The following is a 15000-nucleotide window of genomic DNA, read 5'->3' on the forward strand; positions in this document are numbered from 1 at the left end:
CTCTCTCTCTCTCTCTCTCTCTCTCTCTCTCTCTCTCTCTCTCTCTCTCTCTCTCTCTCTCTCTCTCTCTCTCTCTCTCTCTCTCTCTCTCTCTCTCTCTCTCTCTCTCTCTCTCTCTCTCTCTCTCTCTCTCTCTCTCTGTGTGTGTGTGTGTGTGTGTGTGTGTGTGTGTGTGTGTGTGTGTGTGTGTGTGTGTGTCTCTCTCTCCCACCCCTATCCCCCCTCTCTCTCACTCCCACCCCTATCCCCCCTCTCTCTCTCACTCCTACCCCTATCCCCCTCTCTCACTCCTATCCCCCCACTCTCCATCTCCCCCACTCTCCCTCCCCCCACACTTATCTACCCCACTCTCCCTCCCCCCACCCCATATCTCCCCCACTCTCCCTCCCCCCACACTTATCTCTCTCTCTTTCTCGCCCCCACACCTATCCCCTCTCTCTCTCTCTCCCACCCCTATCCCCCCTCTCTCTCTCTCTCTCCCCACCCCTATCCCCCCTCTCTCTCTCTCTCCCACCCCTATCCCCCTCTCTCTCTCACTCCCACCCCTATCTCCCCCTCTCCCCCCCCACACCTATCCCCCCTCTCTCTCTCCCACCCCTATCCCCCCTCTCTCTCTCCCACCCCTATCCCCCCTCTCTCACTCCCACCCCTATCCCCCTCTCTCCCCCACCCCTATCTATCTCTCTCTCTTTCTCTCCCACCCTTATCCCTCTCTCCCCCTGCTCCCCCACTCCTTCCCGACTGTTAAGGACTGATGGTTTAGTTTTGAATGTCAGGTAGATGGCGTGGGTTTAAATGCTCATGCCCACTTTTATAAAGAACCCGGCAGTTAAAAAGAAAATGTTTCTGTTTGGGAACGTTTTATCCCCTTACGCTGCCTTCCCCTCACGCTGACTTCCCTTCCCCTCACGCTGACTTCCCTTCCCCTCACGCTGACTTCCCTTCCCTTCCCCTCACGCTGACTTCCCTTCCCCTCACGCTGACTTCCCTTCCCCTTACGCTGACTTCCCTTCCCCTCACGCTGACTTCCCTTCCCCTCACGCTGACTTCCCTTCCCCTCACGCTGACTTCCCTTCCCCTCACGCTGACTTCCCTTCCCCTCACGCTGGCTTCCCTTCCCCTCACGCTGACTTCCCTTCCCCTCATGCTGGCTTCCCTTCCCTTCCCCTCACGCTGACTTCCCTTCCCTTCCCCTCACGCTGACTTCCCTTCCATTCACGCTGACTTCCCTTCCCCTCACGCTGACTTACCTTCCCTTCCCTTCCCCTCACGCTGACTTACCTTCCCTTCCCCTCACGCTGACTTCCCTTCCCTTCCCCTCACGCTGACTTCCCTTCCCCTCACGCTGACTTCCCTTCCCCTCATGCTGACTTCCCTTCCCTTCCCTTCGTGCTGACCTCCCTTCCATCGATGTGAGTTCTGACCACTGGGAGGACGCTAATCCCAACCACCCATCTGACAGCAATTACCATTGGTGAAGTTACAGATCCCACTGTGTCCTTCGCAAAGAGTAGGCAAGTTATCGCCGGCACCCTGAACAGATTACAAATTATTTCCCAAATCACCTTACGTTGAACATCCGGAAGCAAAACCATGACGTGTGTCCAGCAAGTTCGTGAAAGACGTTCCCTGGCTGACCCCAAAGAAGGTAAGAATAATTGAGTCCATTGTAGAGGTGGAAGTAGTGGTAGTTAGCAGATGTGTCGCTCAGAAAACTTAGCAGATCGACAGATCGAAAGTGGGGAATGGTTCGGCTATCAATCACAAGCAAATCAAATTCTTTCCATCAATACATAGTTATCTTTAAACTTGTTTCTCTTTCTCAGAGTAATATAACAATGTTAATTAAGTTCCTTTGTAAATTCCAATTCAGAAATCCGATTTATTTATGTTTACACGGTACTGCATTCATTTTGCAGCTTTAGTATGTACTTACCAACTGGGTTTATTTATTTATTTATTTTAAACAATCCCATTGTCATATTCACTGCTCTATCTTCTTTTGACGACCCGCGGCAGGAGAATAATTGCACCATTGGTGAGTCGACACGGCAAGCTTTGGTCCAACTTCTGGGGTGCACTCAGTCCGGATGACTACTATGCCCGCTCGGAGGACTACGTCGACATAGTAGAGGGCAAGCGAGTGTGAGTATAGTGTGCGTATGTTTATTTTATTGCATATGTCAAGACTCCCCAAACTTTAACACAGCCCAACTCGACTACCTCTCGCCATCTTTCTCACCAACATCGGTGAAGGGTTTGACTGGCATGAATTTTAAAGAAACTTTGGAATGAAGGTTTTCTCATCCCCTTGAATGTATGTGTGCGACAGTGGCCTGTGGAACGTGCCGTTCCTGTCAAACATCTATCTGATCAAAGTGGAGCTTTTGCACGATGAGCTCCAGAATGCCGACGTGTTCTCTGATGAACGCATGGACCCTGACATGGTGCTGTGCAAGAAAGCTCGAGACTTGGTACGCAGTGCATGGTCGACGTTGAGCAGCAGTGTGACCTTGCATTTGAATACAGATTTAATTTATTGAAAAGAGCTGTTTCTTCCTATTAAATGAAGTCTTCTGCTCAGTATACCCACTCAGAGCTGGTTACCAATTTTGTAATTAATTAATTCAAAGCTACTCTTAGAAACAGATGAACCTTATAAAACAACAAGATAAATAGTTGTCCACTAAATTAACTAATGGTGTGGTCAACATGGCCTGGTAGTTCGAGGCCAAGGGCATACTTTTGTGAAAATTACCACATCATCGTGTGTGTGTATGTGATTTGTTGTTGGGGGTGGGAGGGGGGGGATAGGAGGAAGACAGCAGTAAGATAGTTGAGTTATTTCATTAATATACGTATAGCACGACTGTTGGTTTCTGTGTGAAATGATCGGTCACGTGTCAGAGTGTTTTAACAGAATCCAACGTGCCCCCCGCCATTATGTATGTGTCATTCCTGCACCTCAATTCTCTAAATGGTTCCCCTTTGGAGTCCGTCTATATGCGCTTTAATCTCCTCGCCCTCTCGGGCATGGACGAAAGGCCCGATGGACGTGGCGAAAGTCATCTCACGCACCGAAGAGAATCGTCTTGAAGCCACACCTGCTCGTGAATTTTGTATTGTTGAGGTGGAGCCCAGCACGGTTTTGTAGTCTTCTCGTGAGTGCTTCGGCTCTGGGCGTCAAGCGAGTTGACCCAGCCGAGACGAGTTTGGGTTGAGGTGAGCGATTCTCAAGCGTCAGCGCTACAACGACTAAACCGGACCAGAGTGAGGACTAGCCGCAACACCACAAGCAAACATAGCATGTGGACAGGTTTTGTTTAGACTCGTCTTCCTCTATCTGTCCTCCCAATTGTGTTCGAGTGTGCCATGAGTTATCGTGTAAGCCGACAGGATAAATTCGTGGGTGTGAGGGGAGTCCGTATGAGATTTCCTTAATTGCAACTTTGCTTTTTTGTCCTCCCCTCCCCCTCTCTTTTTAACAAACTCTGTTTTACACCATCAAGGTGTTGGCTTGGTGCATGGTCCCGAATTAGGAAAAATAAAAGCGGAGTGAGCGAATCCACGGCCATTGGAAATTCGCACCAAAACCCCTCGTTAGGAGGGTACAAATGTGGTGGTTCATCGAGGGTCTTCTCTCAGCCCCCATCCTTTTTGAATTGATGGATGCATCACAAGTTACGAGCTCGTTGGAGTTGCTGTCATTTTCCCTTCCATTGGAGCCAAAGTAAAGATCTTTTGGGCTTTCCCGGTGGATGACATCCAGTCCCAAGGACTACCCATCGCGATATTGGTGACCATCTGAGTGGGAGATTTACCCGTGTCCACCCGGATCACGATTACAAAATATGCAACTCGATCTCTCTCTCTATCGAGTGCAGCCTGTGGCTGCTGGTTGCATCATTGGTTGGGACGTGGCTATGCCGCTGATGCAGTGTCCCCCTTACCAGTACACTGGTGCTCATTTTGCCGACCTCGGAAGGATGACAGGCTGAGTCAACCTCCTGGTGTATTAATTCAGCGGCCAACGGAGCTTGAACTCAGGACCCTAGGATCCCAAGCCACCACCCTCACCACGAAGCCAACACCAGGCTTAATATGCAACTAACACACACATATATATATATATATATATATATATATATATATATATATATATATATATATATATATATATATATATATATATACACACACACACACACACACACACACACACACACACACACACACACACACACACACACACATACACACACACACACACACACACACACACACACACACACACACACACACACTTGTATTTTCTATCTTTCTGTCCGATAGAATTGGCCCCACCGGTAGTAACTCCATCATATTGCATACTGTTAGAATCCTCTTGACAAATGGAGATGCAAGAAAACTTTTTTCAAACCTCCAGGGTAGGAGGTTCAGGTTGGGGTGGACCCCAATTCTTTCCATTTAATGTGTATCGTATAGCGCCACCCTGTGGTAGGCAGTTATTACAAATCATCATCTCATCGATATCGCCAAGCTCTCAAATCTGTCACCCAACAACCAGACTTGAAATGTTGTCTCTCTAGAAGCATTGCAGTTGTCATTATGGTGTAGTATTTATTGTCTTATTGTATCACATTATTGCCTGTTTTGCCTTATTTTATATTAAATAATGTCGATTTTGTATTAATCGTTGCATTATGATTATAGTATTGCCTACTAAAGTGTAAATATCAGTAAGATGGGGTGGTTGGAGAGTGGAGAGAGTTTGCTGAGGACAGAGGAAAGTGGAGGAGTATTGTGGTTGATGCAGGGGAGAAGCTTGGTACCTACCATTGGACCTCACCCCTTATCAAGGGAGGAGGAGGAGGAGGAGGAGGAGGAGGAGGAGGAGGAGGAGGAGGAGGAGGAGGAGGAGGAGGAGAAAAAAAATTGTGCGATGAATTGTACATCGTACCTGGCTCTCTTTTTATAAACCCTAAATCCCTTCGGCACAAGGTGTGGGTGGGTACCTCTGCTACTATATGCTGTGGTTTTGGAAAACTTACCCCGGAGGAGAGCATGCACGGACACGTAAGTGACCCGAGGATCAGTTATTTCATTAGTCTTTGTACAGATGGTCCTTGGTCCTTTGTCAAAGGGCTGTTTGGGGGGCATGCATTGGCTCGACTGTGTTTTCCAGTGTAATGTCTTTCTCCTCCCCCTCTGTTGCATCTTTCTTCCTTCACACCATTGTTCTGTTCAATCCCTCTTGCTTTCAAACATTCCTTCTTCACAACATCGGTCCATTTTCCCCCCTTTAAGTTTCTCATTCCACCAATTAACTCCCCTTCATCAAACATCCTTTCAACAATCCCTCCTTAACCCTATGGGCCCATTTCAACGGTACACCAATAATCCCATCGACCAAACATTATTTTGACAATCCCTCCTTCACCCCATCGGTCTTACCTTCGGCCCCACAGCCAATCAGTCGTCCCTCTGTCCGGCGGAATTCCTCTCCCTTTTCCCTCCATTCGCACATTGCTTAATTGGGCACGTTCGATCCGTCTGTGGTCGTTAATCCATCAGGCCGATCGGATTACCTTCACTGCATAGGACTACGCCCATTCTCACATGCATGTTCATGACGTTTTGTGTTCATGGCCTGCGGTACAGTGCAGAACTGTAAGTGGACTTTTTGCGTGCACATGGAGGGCTGGCGGCTCTCATTGTGGCCTTGGGCATATGGGGGGAGGGGTGAGGGCTGTACCGAGTGTTCCCTCAGAATGGTGTGGCATTTTCCATAAGTGATGTCGTGGACCCGCCCTCATCGGCGGTGGACCGATGTCAGAGAGAGATACAGAGAGGCACACAGAAAGACCTACAGAGACACAGAGAGGGAGAGGCAAACAACAACAAGGACAAATGTGTCCAAGAGCCACATCCTAAAGGTTTTATCTTCACCAGAAGAAGAACAAGAAGAGGAAAAAGAATTAAAAACAAAAAAACAACAACAACTTGCGATATTTCGTCACGTGCCGTCACGTCACGTCAGTCATGGACGATCTTCGTTCATGACGAGAAAATAGTGTATTTACGAAATTACAATACATTAAATGGAATAATCTTTAAATAGTAACGTGAACTTTTCGAAACTTAAAAGCGAATGTCCGAATATATTTAAAAGTTCATGATAGACGCTCTCAAAAGGCACCCTCAATGCGAGGATGTGTACAGGTGTTTAGTATTTAAGGAGATCCGGATCCTGTATGTAAAAGAGCCGAGTCCAAAAGGTTTTGTCTTCACAAGAAGAAGAAGAAGAAGAAGAAGAAGAAGAAGAAGAAGAAGACCAACAACAATGCCGAGCTCTCTTAGAGCAGCATTCGCTACACGAGACGCCGCTAAAAATATTCTTGGGATGAGGGAAGAAAGAGTGGTGTGAAGAAGAAGAATAAAAAAAGGTAGAAAGCAGAGACTGAGAAGTGGGAATGTTCGCATCAGTCGGGACAAAAAGAGCTGATGAGCAGAAGGCTTGTGAGGGTTGGAAAAAGCGTGAGGGTGAAGAAAGGAAGGTTTCATGAGCAGTTAGTGTCAAGCTCATGTGGGAAAAGAATGCTCCTTCCACGATCGCTGCCCTGCGGTCTCAATCCTGTTAGCCACAAAGGACGAGGAGGGTAAACGGCAGCACCTCATCGACGGGGGCCTGATGAGGAAGAATCTGAGGCAGAGAAGAACAAGTCACATATCTAGCTGGTTTATCTGGGATGTCAGAGAGGACTTGCCTACTGGGTCTGGACACCTCATGGACGCGGCTGCATGTCCCCATCGCACCACATTGCCACCACCCATCTTCCCCATTCATTTTCTTCCATTCACTTGTATATTTGGGCTGTGTGAGATGAGGGAGTAAAGAAGACTGCTTTTCTTTTTTCCATATATTTACTTTTGTTTTATTTTTCACCCCTGAGTGAATGAAGGCTAAGTCTTTTGTCTAAGTAAGATTGAAGAAGAATACGTGTTATGGTTAAATCTGCTCTTATGTGCCTTTTTGCTGTCTCGGTTGTCTTTTCCTTTATTGGTCCGATGCAGTGCATAAGTAAGGTTAGACAAGATGTTCTACCCCAATAATTTGCTCTTGTTAGCCAGCGCACACACACTCTAATGCTCAGTAGTAATCCGAGTGTGTGCTTGAGGGCACGTGGCCCGAATTGACCGGCCGTCCACAGGTAAGGTGTCACGCGAAGTCGTGTAACCCTGCCCGGATTGGCCATGCCAATCGGCGTTCGTGGTTGCCTAGCCACCTGCCGTTGCACAGTTATCTGCGCCCGGTGGCCTCAGGGTCGGGAATTTGAGAGAGACCCGTGTGCTTCCCCTCATGGCGAGCCTCAAACCCTGGATCCATGAAATTATATATTGTTGCAGTTTTGGAAAGACCCCAGGGAATTGCTTCAACACATAAACATACCCTTGAGTTTAGATATTTCCATAGTGATTCTATTTAGTTAAGTTACCTATCGCCCTCGTATCAGGAACAGGGAAATGCGTTGATTGTAGTCAGCATCTTCCCCATTGTTCTCATCCTCCTTCCCAACCCTCAATCTCCAACCCTGTATTCAAATCTCATTCCCAAGCGCTCATTCTCAAACACACATCCTCAGACCCTCATTTTCTAACACCTGCACTCAAACCTCCATTCTCATGCTTCATTTCCAAACCACATTCTCAAATCGCCATTCCAAACAGTACTTCGACCAAATAATCACCATTCCAGTGTTGCAGTTGTTGAAACCCTCACTGTTCCGGCATAGCAGTCGTCAATGAATCAGAGGCCATCGCTCCGTGGCCAAATCCCAGCGGCTGGATCGCAGCATGCCACAGCCAATCGGTGATGGATGTCCAATGCGGATGTGGTTGGAGATAGTCCAGGGACAATAAAAAAACCCCTGATGGAGAATTTTGCAGAGAGTTCATGTGCAGTTCGAGCGCAATACAGTTCAAGAGAAGAGAGCAGTCCAAGTATAGTGCAGAGCAGGACGGTGTGAGGGCTGAGTTCCGAATCCACATCTTGAGGGAAGGAGACCTGGCCGAGTTGACCGGGCTTCCAGAGCGCCAGGCGTAATGAAAATGCGGAACGCAAAGGTGCCAAGCGAGGCGCTTCCTGAAGTGCCAAGCTGGACGGGTACTGACCACGCTGTGGTGGAACTGACTCTCTCTGTCTCTGTCTCTCTCTCACACACACACCATATACCATTGCATCTTCCAGAATGTACAACTCATTGACTCGCAACACACCTCCCACCTGTACCTCTCACTCAACTGCATCTGCACCTCAGACACCACGTGGGCCAGCCAGTTCGCGTACGGGTGAGAAAGTTGCCCATATGCCCCGACTTCTTCTTCTTCTTCTTCCTCGTTCTGTCCCCTTTTCTATCCAATTTCCTGGATGTATGAGGCATCTATTTCTTGATGATAAGGCAAATGCATCAGGGGTTCTTTTGAGTGCTAGGGGCTGAGACTGTTTCTTGTGTAACACTGCAATCTCCTGTAAATTTCTGCCTTTCAACAGAGACTTGTTATTTCCAAACCTGCTCGGTGTCTATTTTCTCCATTGGTTAGACATAGTATGTCATTAGTAGATGGGAGGTTGTGCCGCACTGATTCGCTACGCTCACTCGCCAACATCCCACTTCAGGTTCCGCTTGGACGTACCTAAAAGGGTTGGGCGTGGAGAGCATAGTTCCCCATCTGGGATAACTAAATCACCAGGAAGGTAACGTGAGATTTGGGCACGTGGACCCAACCAGATTTGGTCACTTCAGACGGCATCCGTGGTTGCTTAGCAACCCATCATGTAGCAGAGTTTTCTATGGCTCGTCGGCTTCAGGGTCAAAGGTCGGGAAGCAGGTCCGAGAGAGGCCACTTGTGACCCGGCCAGCACAACCATAACAATATATTTCACGTGAATGCAAATGGGATAGCTGGGATACCTGATTGTGGATCAAACCAATGTCCAGACAGGGCAGATGCAAGCGGAATGTCTCGGCAGGACTGTATTTGTATCTGGGACATCAACTTCAATCTGACTCCGATCCCCAACAAAGTACCTTCTGACTAAAACTTATGTTCTGGAAAAGGTCTAGCAAAACATATGCCATGCTTCAGATTTGGCCATTAATCCGACTGTCCTGTCTGCAATCGCATGGGTAAAATGTTATGTGGTATTGCGGGATTAACGAGCCTTAGATCAAAATTGCACACAAGTTGAAATTTATAAAAATGTCGTGCGCAACTTTCCTTTGGATAGCTGAACTGTCTCACTGAAAGCTTGTCCATCACTATTTATTAATCCGAGGAACCTCATCCATTCCCAACAATAATTTCCTCCCTCTTGTTTCCTTCCTTTCCATTTTTCGTCTCTTACTCTCCCTCTATACTACCCCTTCCTCCCCCCCCCCTCGCCCAACCATTACCGATTTCCTGGTCTGTTTTCCCCTCCACCTTACCCACAGGGTTTGTTTCTGTACGTGACGAACCGCCATCATTTTGGCCACCTTCTCTCAGTGGACAACTACAACACATCTCACTTGCACAATGACCTGTGGCAGATCTTCGAAAATCAATTGGTAAACGCTGTGCACATCACACGTTCTTATGCGGAGGATTATTCGTGCCGGTGCAGTGTGGAAAGATATAAGGAAGACCGTTTTTAACCCACAGCTCTCCCATTACTTGCTCGAATGTGCTATCTCATGTCTCGTCTGCTCTCTTTCGCTGCCAGGATTGGGAGGAGAAATACATACATCCCAGCTACAACGAAATCTTTACAAATGCGGACAAGCTGTTGCAGGTTTGAACCCCGTCAGCTCTTTGTGTATACAATGCAGAATGAAGCGTCACCCTGATCATTGCTTGGTAGTTTCTGCAACATCTTTACCCCTCGTGTTATTTTTGATACCGACATCATGACCTATCTTTCTTTTTATTCTCTTCTATAGGTCGAGCACTTGTGACTCGTCCTGCGTTAACTTCGTTGCTTCTTTCTGCTTTTCTCAACCAATGCACTTATATTTTCTAGACTAGTAAAAGTACCCATTCTCAGCGATGGGGAAAAGTTTAAGTTGATCCATCAATTAAAATTATTTTATGAACTTTAAAAAGGTTAATTGTGTTTTACTGGAAAAAAATAAATAAATCTGGCCTTTTCAATTCGAGATCTATTGGTTGACCTGTTTGCCAAAAATTACTCCATTGGTCACTTTGGCCTCAATACAATACGCAGCCCCTGAGGCCTTGGCCACATTACCTATGTTGCTTCCCGCACAATGGTTTTACTGTTCCCCAACTATGGAGTTTGTAGCCGAAAAGATGTGGCCGTGCAGAAGAGACAGAGTCAAACAGACAGATACATTCACGTTTGTATACAGTATAAAGAGATGGTAGGACCATCGATGAAGCTAGGAAAAACATTAAAGGGACGGGGGTGACGCAACCACAGTGAGACACGAAGTTGAGACACATAAAATGATTTACTAAGAGGAAAGGGATCGACGGGATCAGCGTGTGATAAAAACGTTTATTTGGAAGGCTACCGTGTTCAAATTACAATTGAATAGCAATCTTCGTGAAGACCAGCGTCGGTCTACATCTGCGCACAAACAAAAGGATGGATTTTATTGACCGAAAGCCAATAATATATTGTTAACCTCCGTGGGAAGAGGAGTGTGGATTTAACAAAAGGCGAACTCTCAAAATGTCAGCCGGCAATTGTCGGCCCACGGCTCGGTTAACTTGCTGTCATCGATTTGCGGTTGATAAGACCCATTGTTTATAGTGTGAGCCTGCAGGAAAGCTTTGGACCGGTTAGAGTCAGGATAGCTGTTCTGTAGTCAGTAGAGGAGGGGGAGGAAAGAGTAACCATGATTTGGAGAGGCAAACATGAAAGGGGGGTGAACATGTGCATTTTTCAGAATGAACAAGGAATTGATTCCAAGCAAGGATGACGAGACGAGATGCAAACAATAAATAAATAGATAAAACGACGAACTGGCAGGTCACTCATCTGCCATGGAAATCAAAGCAGCTGAAAGCTTTGGCACTTTTATATTCCTAATCGTGAATGAGTTTCAGCTCCATCCTGAGCCTTGACGGATGCATGGCCTATAAATAAATAAATAATGTTTTAGGATCAATTCTATTATCTGTCGCTCTCTTTGCCCACGACCTTTCTTTTGCCATTACAATGTCCTCAAGCTCTTGTGCCCTTCTCTTCCTCCTGCAGCCCTGCCCTGATGTATACTGGTTCCCAGTTTTCAGCAACATCATGTGCAAGACTCTCATTGAGGAGATGGAGAACCATGGACAATGGTCGAAAGGGAAGAACAAGGTTGGTCACACGACCAAGTGTTACTGCAACACGACACGGCCAACAGTCGTAATGCCACATCTTTTACGATGGGTGGCAGCAAAAGCCAATAACTGTACAATGAGCAATATTCTCACCTTGTGGTTTGATACCTCCGTCCGGTGGTTCTGTCTGTTTTGCGGAACCATAGTCCTTACTTCGAAGGGTGCTTTCTCAAACGAGGTGTAATTTTAAATCGATGATATATATATATATATATATATATATATATATATACATATATATACATATACATATACATATATATACATATACATACATATACATATATATACATACAATGGGTTCCAATGCCAATGGCTTTTTTAAGAAGTCTATTGTTATGAGTGTTCGTTTCACACAAATATACATAAAACTTGTTGTCGAAGTCGCCCAATAAGAAGCCATAACACAAAGAGAGGTTGAGTTCCCTCGACATGAGGTCTTAACCTTTGCACATCAACTGCAATGGTATTGAGTTGGTGTCTCGACAGCAGGTTTGCTGTCCCTCAACATCGCAGCCAATCAATGACAGAGGGCCATGGCCCTGCACCAGTGTGGCTATTTGGAAATTCCAATTGTTATCTCCACAATCTAATCGAGGGTGTTGTTGCACATAAATAAGTGCTTTGTCACCTGTTCGCAATAAGGGAGTGGTCTTCATGAAGCCTCGTGTCAGTCTGCATCAGCAGGCAAGTTAAACGATGGGTTTAATCAACTGAAAGCCAAGAGTACGTTAACTGCCGTAGTTTAACGTATTGAGCATTAGCCCTCCGTCAGATCCTTCTGTTCTGAAGAAGGGCGAATGCTCTAAACATGGACCACAACCCGCTTCTCACAGCTACGACCATTACCTGTACCATTTACTGAACAAAACTACGGTACCTATTGAGACACGAGTATCGCCGAGATGTAAACTCAGCGTAAATTTGCACAAGCCACTTCGAAGCATTTTGGTCTTTTATTTTTTTTGGTCTTTGTTGTTAAGCCGACAATTGGCATTATCACGCATGACAGGCCCTGCCAGCGTACCTACACGAAAGAGTACCTGGACTTGCTCCTTCCATAGTTTCCTCGAGGTCGACACAAACCTCAAGTAATTTTCTATTTAGTTATTGCACAAAATGACGAACTACTGCTGCAAAAGATTGAGATGTCTTGTGAAGGTGCATTTTAAAGCACGAGGTCGTATTTAATCGACGTTGCTTAAAATGTCACATCGAGAGTCTTTTATCCTTGGTGTGTAGGATGACCGAATCTCAGGTGGATATGAAAATGTCCCAACCATTGACATCCACATGCGCCAGCTGGGCTTTGAGCAGGAGTGGCTCAAGTTCCTCCGAGACTACATTGCTCCCGTCACAGCACACGTGTACACAGGATATTCCCCCAAGGTATGGACAGAATAGCTCGGGTCACAAGGCACACATTTACATTCACAGTTATGTTTTTCCTTTCATGGAGTGTCCTTCATACATTTTCCAGGTGTATGCGGTTATGAATTTTGTAGTACGATACAAACCGGATGAGCAACCTCTCTTGCGACCACACCACGATTCATCCACGTTTACCATTAATGTTTCTCTCAACCAGGTTGGAGTGGATTATCAGGTAAACAAGTTTACTTTGTTAGTATTACATTGTATGGCTAACTTTGGAGTTCAGTACTTGTTTTAGGATCAATTCCTCGCTTCCCGCCCCCCCTTTCCTCGCTTCCCCCCACCCCTTTCCTCGCTTCCCCCCCCTCCTTTCCTCGGCTTTATCAAGTATGCCTTCAAAGAAGATGCATACTACGGTGAAAATTTTGTGTCAATCCGACTTGCAGTTCCCGAGAAAATGAATTTTCAAGCGAAAGAAACCTGACAGAATAATAATAACAAACAGAAGAAAAATAGGTTTAATACTCAACTTTGAAGGTTTCTTCTTCTTCTTCTTCTTCTTCTTCTTCTTCTTCTTCTTCTTGCTCCTGTTAGGGGTCGCCACAGCGGATCAACCGTCTCTATTTCGCTCTATCCTCCATCTTCGCTCTATCCTTCCATTGACACTCCAACCACCCGCATGTCCGCCCTCACCGCATCCATGAACCTCTTCTTTGGCCTTCCTCTTCTCCTGCCTGGCGGCTCCATCCTCAGCATCCTTCTCCCGATATACTCCGCTTCCCTCCTGTGCACATGTCCAAACCATCTCGATCTCGCCTCTCTCACTTTGTCTGTCACAAATCTGTCATAAATCACTCCTGCAACTCTTCTCCACCCACTCCATCCTGCCTGCACTCTATTTTTCACTTCTTTCCCACACTCTCCGTTACTTTGGACAGTTGATACCGAGTATTTAAATCCATCCACCTTCCCCACCTCAACTCCTTGCAACCGCACCATACCACCACCCTCCCTCTCATTTACGCACATGTACTCCATCTTACTCCTACTGACTATCCTTCCCCTTCTCTCCAGTGCGTACCTCCACCTCTCGACGCTCGCCTCAGCCTGCTCCCCACTCTCACTACAGATCATGATGTCATCCGCGAACATCATGGTCCATGGAGACTCCAGTCTGATCGCGTCCGTCAACCTGTCCATCACCATTGCAAACAGGAAAGGGCTCAGAGTCGATCCTTGGTGCAATCCCACTTTTACCTTAAACCGGTCCGTCATTCCTACCGCACACCTCACCGCTGTCACACTGTCCTCATACATATCCTGCACAATCTTCACAAACTTCTCCACCACTCCCGACTTCCTCATACAATGCCACAACTCCTCTCTTGGCACCCGATCATAAGCTTTCTCTAAATCCACAAACACACAATGTAACTCCTTCTGGCCTTCCCTATACTTCTCCATCAACATTCTGAAAAGCAAACATCACATCAGTGGTGCTCTTTCCTGGCATAAACCCATATTGCTGCTCACAAATCGTCACCTCTCTTCCCAACCAAGCTTCCACTACTCTTTCCCACAACTTCATGGTGTGGCTTAACAACTTTATCCCTCTGTAATTTCCACAGCTCTGCACATCACCCTTGTTCTTGAAAATCGGAACCAGTACACTTGATCTCCACTCCTCCGGCATCCTCTCACTTTCCAAGATTTTATTAAGCAATCTGGTTAACAACTCCACTGCCATCTCTCCTAAGCACTTCCATGCCTCCACTGGTATACCATCTGGGCCAACCACCTTTCCACTCTTCATCCTCTTCAGAGCAGTCCTCACTTCATCCTTACTGATCCACCCCACTTCCTGATTCACTATCTCCACCTCTTCCAACCTTCTCTCTCTCATTTTCTTCATTCATCAGCTCCTAAAAGTACTCCATCCACCTTCTCAACACACTCTCCTCGCTCGTCAGTACATTGCCATTTACGTCCTTTATCACCCTAACCTGCAGCACATCCTTCCCAGCTCGGTCCCTCTGTCTTGCCAATCGGTATAAATCCTTTTCTCCTTCTTTTGTATCTAACTTCTCATACAGCTCGTCATATGCCTTTTTCTTGGCCTTTGCCACCTCTCTTTGCCTTTCGCCGCCACTCCTTGTACTCCTGCCTACTTTCTTCATCTCTCTGACTATCCCACTTCTTTTTCGCCAACCCCTTCTTCCTTATACTTTCCTGTAC

The 15000-nt window shown here is 46.5% G+C and overlaps 1 protein-coding gene across 1 annotated transcript in view; it reads left to right on the plus strand.

The window, feature by feature from the left end:
• The window catches only part of LOC147019038 (procollagen-lysine,2-oxoglutarate 5-dioxygenase 2-like), an 87478-nt gene that overhangs the window by 60829 nt on the left and 11649 nt on the right, over positions 1-15000 (plus strand). The window contains exons 14-20 of the mRNA XM_085899224.1: positions 2020-2145; positions 2333-2474; positions 9495-9608; positions 9764-9832; positions 11264-11368; positions 12634-12780; positions 12872-12997. Of these exons, the coding sequence (XP_085755350.1) occupies positions 2020-2145; positions 2333-2474; positions 9495-9608; positions 9764-9832; positions 11264-11368; positions 12634-12780; positions 12872-12997 (829 nt within the window). The remainder of the gene's footprint in view (positions 1-2019; positions 2146-2332; positions 2475-9494; positions 9609-9763; positions 9833-11263; positions 11369-12633; positions 12781-12871; positions 12998-15000) is intronic.

The sequence above is a fragment of the Eptatretus burgeri genome, chromosome 10, assembly GCF_056783735.1.
Source record: "Eptatretus burgeri isolate ZD-2024b chromosome 10, Ebu_testis_v1, whole genome shotgun sequence".
In the NCBI taxonomy this organism is placed as follows: domain Eukaryota; kingdom Metazoa; phylum Chordata; class Myxini; order Myxiniformes; family Myxinidae; genus Eptatretus; species Eptatretus burgeri.